A 12,085-nucleotide genomic window follows, 5' to 3' on the forward strand; every position below is an offset into this window, starting at 1 on the left:
CCAATGAAGTACTTTTAGAAGTGTAGTCACTGTTGTAATGTGGGAAACCAGCAGCCAATTTGTGCACAGCAAGCTCCCACAAACAGCAATGTGAAAATGACCAGATAATCTGTTTTTGTTATGTTGGTTGAGGGAGAAATATTGACCAGGATACCAGGGATAACTCCCTTGTTCTTCTTTGAAATAGTGCCATGGGATCTTTTACGTCCACCTGAGAGAGTAGACGGGGCCTCGGTTTAACGTCTCATCCAAAAGACGGCACCCCCGACAGTGCAGCACTCCCTCAGGACTGCACTGGAGTGTCAGCCTTGCTGTATGTGCGCAAGTCCCTGGCGTGGGACTTGAACCCACAACTTTCTGACTCAGAGGGTCAGGGGAGGAAAAAAACACAAGTGAAGAAATAGAATGACCTGTAAAGCACTACCTGATAAGGTGATGGAAGCAGATTCAGTAGTGACTTTCAAAAGGGAATTATAGATATACTTGAAAAGGAGAAATTTGCAGGGCTATGGGGAAAGAGCAGGGGAGTGGGACTAATTGGATAGTGCTTTCAAAGAGCCGGCACAGGCACGATGGGCCAAATGGCCTCCTTCTGTGCTTTATGTTTCCAAGTGCTTAAGTGGAAACCAGGAGGTTGATAAATGGCTGACGTGATACCTTAACACAAGACAATAGGAGGTATAATGATAGAAACTAAAGATTATTTATGAGACACAGAATGTGTGAATAGCAAAAGGAGAGTAGAGAGTAGAAATGGAAGCACAAAAAACTGAAAAGTAGAGCGGTAGGAGAAGAAGAAAACTAAGTAAACACTAAAGAGGCACACCCATCCCACACTGGCAGTGCGTCCTGCCAAATAGAAAGTGGGAGCTATAGTTAACTCCTTAAGTTATTAAAGACAATGGCCCAGAATTTCCTGGAATCTTGCACCATTTCAATGGGACATCGAAAACACTGGGTTTGTTTTCCAGCGCAAAAGACAGAGGAAATTATGGCATAAGTCACACCGCTCGGCACGCTGTGCCGTAATTTCCTGTGGCTTTAGCACCGCCCGCCAAAAATCATAGCTCCGTCCGCGTTCAAGACAATGGCGATCACAAATGTAATTGATTTACACTAGTTTTCTCAGTGCAGCCACTTATACTGAAAAATAGTAGTGCAGGGGCCCTTGTCTCACCTGCTTTTGATGTGATTCTTAAGCTGGGAGGACCATAAAAGCTGTGGACCTTCATCTCTGCAATCATGTGTATGGACTTTTATAATAATAATAATAATCAACTTTATTGTCATTGTTAGTGCACAAGTGCAGTACAACGAAATGTAGGCTTGCGGCTCCCGAGAGTGTACATTTAGATTAAGACATTTAAACGTTCAACATTCATTTGGCTTGTAATACATTAACATAAACATAACCATAATAAAGTGCATTGGCAGATGTGCAGGCTTTAGAGTTTATTTGTGGAGTTCAGTAGGATGACAGCCCTGGGAAAGAAGCTGTTCCTAAATCTGGTAGTTCGGGTGCGAATGCATCTGTAGCGTCTCCCAGATGGCAGGAGGGCGAACAGACTGTGGCTGGGGTGGGTAGGGTCTTTGATGATGGTCCGTGACCTCCGTAAACAACGTTTCCGGTATATGTGCTCTATGGTCGGTAGCCGGGTGCCGGTAATGCGTTGGGCAGTTTTGACTACCCGCTGCAGGGCTTTCCGGTCATAGTAGCTACAGCTGCCATACCATACTGTGATACAGTTCGTCAGGATGCTCTCTATTGTGCAGCGATAAAAGTTAGAGAGGATCAGGGGTGACAGGTTACATCCCTTCAGCCTCCTTAGGAAATATAGGCGCTGCTGGGCCTTCTTCACCAGAGAGGAGGTATTGAGGGACCAGGAGAGGTCTTCCGTGATGTGGGCTCCGAGGAACTTAAAGCTGTCCACCCTTTCCACCACAGCCCCATGGATGTGGATGGGGGTGTGACTTCCACCTTTAGACTTCCTGAAGTCCACAATGATTTCTTTCGTTTTCTTGATGTTAAGGGCCAGGTTGTTATCGGCGCACCACTTCACGAGATGCTGGACCTCCTCCCTGTAGGCTGACTCATCGTTGTTGGTGATCTGGCCTACTACCGTGGTATCATCCACAAACTTGATGGTGTTGGAACCATAACCAGCCACACAGTCGTGGGTGAAGAGGAAGTAGAGGAGGGGGCTCAGCACACATCCTTGTGGGGCCCCCGTGTTCAGGGTCGGGGGGGGAGGTGTGGTTACCTAATTTGACAGACTGGGGTCTGTTAGGAAGTCCAGCGTCCAGTTGCAGAGGGAAGTGTTCAGGCCAAGAGTGTGGAGTTTGGTGGCCAGCTTGTTGGGGACAATAGTGTTGAATGCTGAGCTGTAGTCTATGAACAGCATTCTGATGTAGGTCTCTTTACCATCTAAGTGATTCAGTGCAGAGTGTAGAGCAGTTGTGATTGCATCCTCCGTTGATCTGTTTGCACGATAGGCAAACTGGTGTTGGTCAAGAGAGGCGGGAACACTGGCTTTGATGTGAGCCAGGACCAGTCTCTCGAAACACTTCATTATGATGGGTGTGAGTGCGACGGGTCGATAGTCGTTCAGGCACGTCACAGCCGTTTGCTTTGGCACAGGAATAATGGTAGCGGTCTTGAAGCATGTAGGGACTACTGCCTGGGCCAATGACAGATTGAAGATGGCGGTGAAGACATCAGCCAGCAGATCAGCACATTCCTTGAGTACCCGTCCAGGGATGCTATCCGGTCCAGCAGCCTTTCGTGTGTTCACTCCACGTAGAACACCCCTTACGTCGGAGGTCGACAGAGTGAGCACCTGGTCTTCCGGGGGTGGCAAGGCTTTGGTAGCCGGCTCCCTGTTGTCCCTGTCGAAGCGAGCATAGAAGTTATTATTATGGTTATGTTTATGTTAATGTATTACAAGCCAAATGTATGTTGAATGTTTAAATGTCTTAATCTAAATGTACACTCTCGGGAGCCGCAAGCCTACATTTCGTTGTACTGCACTTGTGCACTAACAATGACAATAAAGTTGATTATTATTATTCTTATTAAGTTGTTAAGCTCCTCCAGAAGGGAGGCATCGCTAACCGGGGGGCTGGTGTTTTTGCTCTTGTAGTCAGTGATGGACTGGATGCCTTGCCACATGCGCCGGGGGTCCGAGTTGTTGTGGAAATGATCCTCTATCCGCAGTGTCTGTTTCCTTTTGGCAGTCCTGATACCCTTTTTTAGGTTGGTCCTAGCTGCACTGTAAGCCGCCGCGTCGCCAGATTTAAATGCTGCGTCGCGTGCTTTCAACAGCGAGCGGACCTCTCCGTTCATCCAGGGTTTCTGGTTGGGGTATGTCCTGATATTTTTATGGGTCATGACGACCTCGATGCAACTGTTAATGTAGAATAGCACTGTGGATGCGTATTCCTCGATGTCATTATGGGCAAACATGCCCCAATCGGTGCGTTCGAAGCAATCCTGAAGCTCCGAGACTGCCATATAGTAAAAATAGGCTTTGAAGTTTCACCATCAAAAGTAAGTTAGCACTGTGTTCATTCTGAAGTAGAGCTGTTGAGGCAAGTGCAAAATCATGAAATCAATGTATCTGATCTGTGCCTATTAATAATTGATTAAAGTTAAATAAAATCTCTGCTCTTTGATATATTTAATTATTAGCTAACCACCCCCCCCCCCCCACTGCCAACCAAAAACACTTCCTTGTCATATTTCAGCAGCCTCGCATCCATTGCAGTTATTATGGTGCCTGATGCACAGCCACCGAACACCTAGGACTCTGAAACCAAAAGATATATTTTGTAGTGATGGAAGGTGTCTCACATCAGATGTCTGTTATTTTAAGTGGAACAGGGATTGTACTGAATGCTGTGCCACTGATTCTTTCTTCGAGACCGAAGCAGTATTTTCATTATTCATATTTGTTCTTTTGACAGGACTTGTTTGAAGATGGTCAATATGTTAATAGAAGAGTTGATACTTGGCCATGATGTCCGTAAAGAAAATTCTGCTTCCAAGATGACACTGTTGGGGGCAGTTACTGTATTGACAAGCTCTCTATTCATGGCTGGTTGTTGTGCAACACCAAAGAGGACTGATACATTTTTAGTGAATTGTTCAGGAATTGGATATCCACTTTCTCCTTGCACCCTGGGACCAGACACAGAGAACCTGGACCTGTCTCACAATAACATCACAATAATTCAACAGCAGAGTTTCCAGAATCTTGCCAAACTGAAAAATCTTTTTCTTCAGTTCAATCACATCACTGCAATAGAACCTGGATCATTTGCAAAAAATCCAGAACTACAGTATCTTGATCTTTCAAATAATTTTTTGCATGATATTTCAATCTTGCCATTTAACCATCTCCAGTCACTAACACACCTAGATATCACCAACAACATGTTTGATACAGCTGACTTTGGAACAGAGATCAACAAACTACAGAAACTGCATTCTTTACGTTTTGGAAACACTCGGCTTTCTTCCTTGAAGTCCAGCTCCTTATCTGACCTTCATGGACTCCCACTTAAGGAGGTCTATTTAATTACTGGAGACCTGCAGACATATGAACCTGGAACACTTAATGTCCTCCAGAACATGGAAAAGCTTTCTTTAGATTTACAGTTTGGGCAGAAAGCACAATTATTGATCAATATTTTCAAGGATATTCCAACAATGACCACTACATTGGAAATTCTAAACTCTGATTTAGTCAAAAATGGAAAAAATGTAGATTTGTTTTTCCCTCTAAAGAAACTGAATATCTTGACACTAGTTGTACAGAATATTACCATTGATGATTCTTTGACCTCTCATCTTTTTAACAGTGTTCTCGACTCAAACATAAAAGAATTAATTTTGGAAACTATTACAATGGATGGCATTGGCAGGTGGCAAATACAACCTGTATCAGCTGAGCAGATTCATTTGCGCAAGTTTCATGTAATTAATATAGAAAATCCCAATTTCTATGGTTTTTACTCACTTGAATATTTTCGAGATATATTTGCACAACTGACCGAGGTAATGATCACAAAGGGGAACTTGTTCTATGTCCCATGTGTGGTATCAGAAACAATGACTTTTTTAAGATATTTGGACTTATCTTCCAACTTGCTTTTAGAAGCCACCTTTATTCCTAAAAAATGCGCAGCTCCTTTCCCCAATCTTAATACCCTCATACTAAACAAGAATCAATTCTCAAATCTACAAAGGTTTAGTACATTAGTATCTAAAATGGAGAGCTTGTCTCGTATAAGTGCTAGTCATAATGGTCTTGTACTACACAAGGGACTGGCCTGCACATGGCCTCGGTCTGTGACCCATATCAATTTGTCACACAATAACCTGGAAAAAAATGTGTTTGACTGCTTGCCAGCATCACTGGAATCACTAGACTTGAGTTACAATTCCATCAGCACAGTCCCAAACCTCAAAGGACTGAGAAACCTCCGCGAAGTTTTTTTGACAGCAAATACCATAGTTTCTTTTCCTGAGATTAGAGTGGGTCACTCGCTGAAAACCATGCACATTGACCACAATAAAATTAATAACATAAACGTACGCTCATTACAGTCCTTAGATCTAGCGGAGCTCAAATTCAGCAATAACCCTTTGGAATGCTTCTGTGCAATTCAGTCAGTCTCTAATTATGTTCAGCAGACACATATAGTGATTCTTGATTGGCCAGACCAGTATCAATGTGACAGTCCGCGAAAATTCAAGGGTCAAGCTATCCAATTCCTGAAATTTTCTCCCATTGAATGCAACATTCCTTTATTTGTTGGGGTCCTTTTGGCCTGTGTAGCACTTTTGGTAGCGCTGTGTGTTGTGCTGTGTATAAAGTATAATGTTACCTGGTATATCTGCACACTCTGGCTCTGGCTTAAGGCTAAAAGAAGTCTAGATGTCAACCTGGTTGAAAAAAAATTTGATTACAATGCTTTCATTTCATACAGTGAACATGACTCACTATGGGTGAAGAACAAATTGCTGGTACAGTTAGAAAATAATGAGCCACCATACCGCATCTGCATTCATGAAAGAGACTTCAAACCTGGAAAGCCAATAATTACCAATATCATTGACTGTATATCAAAAAGCTACAAAACCATATTTATCCTATCAAAAAACTTTGTACAAAGTGAATGGTGCCACTACGAATTCTTCTTTGCACACCAACAATTATTTGATGAAAAAAAGGACAGTCTTATCTTGCTCCTGTTAGAACCTATTCCAAAGAATTCCATTCCAGATCGATTTTGCAAACTGAGGAAGCTGATGAACAGGAACACTTACTTAGAGTGGCCTCAGAATGAGTTTCAACAGGGCTTCTTTTGGAAAAGGCTGAAAGCTGTCCTGAATTTGGATTTCCATTCATGCAGTTCACAAGTAAATCTACAAGAGATTATCCAGCAAGCTAATTAGATCCCTGAATAGCATATCTAGATAAAACATACATGCACAACTGGGCATCGAGGCCACAATACTTTAAAAAAAAAAAAAATCATAAATCAGAGTCAGAGTCATAACGGCACAGAAGGCGGCCATTCGGCCCACCGAGTCCGTGCTGGCTCTCTGTAGAGCAATCCAGTCAGTCCCATTCCCCCGCTCTATCCCAGTAGCCCTACACGTTTATTTCCTTCAAGTGCCTATCCAGTCTCCCCTTAAAAACATTGAGTGTGTCCGCTTCCACCACTTCCGTCGGCAGCAAATTCCAGGTCATCATCACTCGCTGCGTAAGAAAGTTTTTCCTCATGTCCCCCTGTATCTCTTGCCCAAAACCTTAAATCTGTGTCCCCTAGTCCTTGTACCATCAACTAGTAGGAACAGCTTTTCCCCGTCTAGGCTATCCAAACCCGTCATAATCTTGTACACCTCTATCAAATCACCCCTCAACCTCCTTTGCTCTAATGAAAACAAATCCAGCTTCTCCAACCTGTCCTTGTAGCTAAGATCCCCCATCCCAGGAACCATTCTGGTAAGTCTCCTCTGCACCCTCTCAAGGGCCTTCATATCCTTCCTAAAGTGTGGTGACCAGAACTGCACGCAATACTCCAGTTGTGGCCTAACCAATGCTTTATAAAGGTTCAGCATAACTTCTCTACTTTTGTACTCAATCCCTCTATTTATGAAGCCCAAGATCCCAAATGCTTTGTTAACCACTCTCTCAATATGTCCTGCCACCTTCAGGGAGCTCTGTACATTAACTCCCAGGTCCCTCTCCCTGCACACTCTTTAAAACTGTGCCATTAACTGTATATTGCCTCTCCCTGTTCCTTCTGCCAATATGCATCGCCTCACACTTCTCTGTATTAAATTCCAAGCTGCCACTGACCCACCTATTCCATGAGCCTCAATTTTGTTAACCAGCCTTCTATGTGGTCGTTTGTCAAACGCTTTCCAAAAATCCATGTAGACAACATCCATTGCATTCCCTTCATCAATCCTCTCTTGTTACTTCATCAAAAAATGTAATTAGATTTGTCAAACATGATCTGCCTTTCACAAATCCGTGTTGACTCTCCTTAATTAGCTTAAACCTCTCCAAGTGCTCATTAATCTTTTCCTTGATTATTGTTTCTAAAACTTTACCCGCCACTGATGTTAAACTGGCCTATAGCTACTAGGATTGTCCTTGCACCCTTTCTTGAACAATGGTGTCACATTTGCCACTTTCCAATCCTCAGGCACCTTCCCCGCATATAGGGAAGATTGCAAAACTATGGCAAGCCCTTCCGCTATCTCCTCCCCCAATTCCCTTAGCAACCTGGGATGCAAGCCATCTGGACCAGGCGACTTGTCCACTCTAAGCAATTCCCAGCCTTTCTAGTACATCCTGTCTATCACTTTTCACCCCTTCCATTGCTTCTACCTATTCTACTTCTTTATATCTGTATGATATTGGTGCTAAATTTGTTTCCATTTGGATTTTATCCCAGAAATATATTAAGAAGTTACAGTGATGTTTAGAATAAGTGACGTAGCAACTAGATATTTGGAGAAGGAAATTTTATATAAAATATTTCTTTGCTATACTTATCAAAAATACACAATGAATGTATACTTTCATTATTAATAGGATTCTCCTGGAACAAGTGTATATTTTACAGAAGATAGTTGGATTTAATGTTCATGAGCTGGCAGGTCAAAATTCTGCCCACCTTTCAACAAATTTCAGGACTGCATTAGACATTCTCTCAATGCAGGAGTGTGCCCATACTGACCAGTAACAGTTAGCGTCAATCCATCACACTATAACATAACCTCAGTCAGCTGCCTCCTCAAAGAAATGAATTATGAAACCAGACCATCCTGTTCCAGTCAGCAGTCTAGATACGTTCTGTGGCCATATGTGTTAACGTTAGTGCAGTGTTAGCACCATGTCATCACTTCCAATTTTAGCACCTGGGGGGCATTAAAGCTGTGTGTTATCTGAGCCTGGGAATGGTCATATTGTGCATCATCTGAGCTGTGTGAGTGTTAGCACTGTATGTTGTCTGTGGCAGTGTTAGCACTGTACATCATCTGAGCTATGGGAGTGGTAGCACTGTACATTGTAGGAGTGTTAGCACTGTGCATTGTCTGTGGAAATGTTTGCACTGTGCATTGTCTGTGGGAGTGTTAGCACTGTGCATTGTCTGCGGGAATGTTAGCACTGTGCATTGACTGTGGAAATGTTTGCACTGTGCATTGTCTGTGGGAGTGTTAGCACTGTGCATTGTGGAAATGTTAGCACTGCATTTTCTGCGGGAGTGTTAGCACTGTGCATTGTCTGAACTGGGGGGAGTGTTAGCACTGTGCATTGTCTGAACTGTGGGGAGTGTTAGCACTGTGCATTGTCTGAGGGACAGTTAGCACTGTGCATTGTCTGAGGGACAGTTAGCACTGTGCATTGCCTATGGGAGTGTTAGCACTGTGCCTTGTCTGTGGGGAGTGTTAGCACTGTGCATTGTGGGAGGGTTAGCACTGTGCATTGTCTGTGGGGAGTGTTAGTACTGTGCATTGTCTGTGGGAGGGTTAGCACTGTGCATTGTCTGTGGGGAGTGTTAGCACTGTGCATTGTCTGTGGGGAGTGTTAGCACTGTGCATTGTCTGTGAGGAATGTTAGCACTGTGCACTGTCTGTGGGGAGTGTTAGCACTGTGCATTGTCTGTGGGGAGTGTTAGCACTGTGCATTGTCTGTGGGGATTGTTAGCACTGTGCATTGTCTGTGGGAGTGTTAACACTGTGCATTGTCTGTGGGAGTGTTAGCACTGTGCATTGTCTGTGGGAGTGTTAGCATAGTGCATTGTCTGTGGGAGTGTTAGAACTGTTCATTGTCTGTGGGAGTGTTAGCACTGTGCATTGTCTGTGGGAGTATTAGCACTGTGCATTGTCTGTGGGAGCATTGTCTGTGGGAGTGTTAGCACTGTGCATTGTCTGTGGGAGTGTGAGCACTGTGCATTGTCTGTGGGAGTGTTAGCACTGTGCATTGTCTGTGGGAGTGTTAGCACTGCATTGTGGGAGTGTTAGCACTGTGCATTGTCTGGGCAGTGTTAGCACTGTGCATTGTCTGGGCAGTGTTAGCACTGTGCATTGTCTGGGAGTGTTAGCACTGTGCATTGTCTGTGGGGAGTGTTAGCACTGTGCATTGTCTGGGCAGTGTTAGCACTGTGCATTGTCTGGGCAGTGTTAGTACTGTGCATTGTCTGTGCGAGTGTTAGCACTGCATTGTCTGTGGGGAGTGTTAGCACTGCATTGTCTGGGTAGTGTTAGCACTGTGCATTGTCTGGGAATGTTAGCACTGTGCATTGTCTGGGAATTAGCACTGTGCATTGTCTGTGGGAGTGCTGGCACTGCATTGTCTGTGGGACTGTTAGCACTGTGCATTGTCTCTGGGGAGTGTTAGCACTGCTTTGTCTGTGGGACTGTTAGCACTGTGCATTGTCTGTGGGGAGTGTTAGCACTGTGCATTGTCTGTGGGGAGTGTTAGCACTGCATTGTCTGTAGGGAGTGTTAGCACTGGGCAGTGTTAGCACTGTGCATGGTCTGTGGGCAGTGTTAGCACTGTGCATTGTCTGTGGGAGTGTTAGTACTGTGCATTGTCTGGGAATGTTAGCACTGTGCATTGCCTGGGGAGTGTTAGCACTTCATTTTCTGGGAATTAGCACTGTGCATTGTCTGGGGAGTGTTAGCACTGAGCATTGTCTGGGCAGTGTTAGCACTGTGCATTGTCTGTGGGAGTGTTAGGACTGTGCATTGTCTGTGGGAGTGTTAGCACTGTGCATTGTCTGTGGGAGTGTTAGGACTGTGCATTGTCTGTGGGAGTGTTAGTACTGTGCATTGTCTGGGAATGTTAGCACTGTGCATTGTCTGGGGAGTGTTAGCACTTCATTTTCTGGGAATTAGTACTGTGCATTGTCTGGGGAGTGTTAGCACTGTGCATTGTCTGTGGGGAGTGTTAGCACTGTGCATTGTCTGTGGGGAGTGTTAGCACTGTGCATTGTCTGGGAATTAGCACTGTGCATTGTCTGTGGGAGTATTAACACAGTGCATTGTGGGAGTATTAGCACTGTGCATTGTCTGTGGGGAGTGTTAGCACTGCATTGTCTGGCAATGTTAGCACTGTGCATTGTCTGGGAATTAGATCTGTGCATTGTCTGTGGGAGTGTTAGCACTGCATTGTTTGTGGGAGTGTTAGCACTGTGCATAGTCTGTGGGAGTGTTAGCACTGCATTGTCTGTGGGAGTGTTAGTACTGTGCATTGTCTGGGAATGTTAGCACTGTGCATTGTCTGGGGAGTGTTAGCACTTCATTTTCTGGGAATTAGCACTGTGCATTGTCTGGGGAGTGTTAGCACTGTGCATTGTCTGTGGGAGTGTTAGCACTGCATTGTCTGTGGGAGTGTTAGCACTGTGCATTGTCTGTGGGGAGTGTTAGCACTGCATTGTCTGGCAATGTTAGCACTGTGCATTGTCTGGGAATTAGATCTGTGCATTGTCTGTGGGAGTGTTAGCACTGCATTGTTTGTGGGAGTGTTAGCACTGTGCATTGTCTGTGGGAGTGTTAGTACTGTGCATTGTCTGGGAATGTTAGCACTGTGCATAGTCTGTGGGAGTGTTAGCACTGTGCATTGTCTGTGGGAGTGTTAGCACTGTGCATTGTCTGGGGAGTGTTAGCACTGTGCATAGTCTGTGGGAGTGTTAGCACTGTGCATTGTCTGTGGGAGTGTTAGTACTGTGCATTGTCTGGGAATGTTAGCACTGTGCATTGTCTGGGGAGTGTTAGCACTTCATTTTCTGGGAATTAGCACTGTGCATTGTCTGGGGAGTGTTAGCACTGTGCATTGTCTGTGGGAGTATTAACACAGTGCATTGTGGGAGTGTTAGCACTGTGCATTGTCTGTGGGGAGTATTAGCACTGCATTGTCTGTGGGGAGTGTTAGCACTGCATTGTCTGGCAATGTTAGCACTGTGCATTGTCTGGGAATTAGATCTGTGCATTGTCTGTGGGAGTGTTAGCACTGTGCATTGTCTGTGGGAGTGTTAGCACTGTGCATTGTCTGGGAATTAGCACTGTGCATTGTCTGTGGGGAGTGTTAGCACTGTGCATTGTCTGTGGGGAGTGTTAGCACTGTGCATTGTCTGTGGGGAGTTTTAGAACTGTGCATTGTGGGAGTGTTAGCACTGTGCATTGTCTGTGGGGAGTGTTAGCACTGCATTGTCTGGCAATGTTAGCACTGTGCATTGTCTGGGAATTAGCACTGTGCATTGTCTGGGGAGTGTTAGCACTGAGCATTGTCTGGGCAGTGTTAGCACTGTGCATTGTCTGTGGGAGTGTTAGCACTGTGCATTGTCTGGGAATGTTAGCACTGTGCATTGTCTGGGGAGTGTTAGCACTTCATTTCCTGGGAATTAGCACTGTGCATTGTCTGGGGAGTGTTAGCACTGTGCATTGTCTGTGGGGAGTGTTAGCACTGTGCATTGTCTGTGGGGAGTGTTAGCACTGTGCATTGTCTGTGGGGAGTGTTAGCACTGTGCACTGTCTGTGGGGAGTGTTAGCACTGCATTG

At 44.8% G+C, this 12,085-nt stretch overlaps 1 protein-coding gene across 1 annotated transcript; it reads left to right on the forward strand.

Moving 5' to 3' along the window:
• The first annotated feature begins 3,964 nt into the window (after positions 1–3,964).
• Positions 3,965–8,617, forward strand: LOC147121979 (toll-like receptor 2). Its single transcript, XM_085977717.1, has one exon. It carries the CDS (start codon positions 3,977–3,979, stop codon positions 6,458–6,460), a length of 2,484 nt encoding a protein of 827 aa, XP_085833843.1. The 5' UTR covers positions 3,965–3,976; the 3' UTR covers positions 6,461–8,617.
• Positions 8,618–12,085: the final 3,468 nt, after the last annotated feature.

The sequence above is a fragment of the Somniosus microcephalus genome, chromosome 3 (assembly GCF_052327205.1).
Source record: "Somniosus microcephalus isolate GS21.2 chromosome 3, FLI_Smic_1.0, whole genome shotgun sequence".
Lineage (NCBI taxonomy): Eukaryota > Metazoa > Chordata > Chondrichthyes > Squaliformes > Somniosidae > Somniosus > Somniosus microcephalus.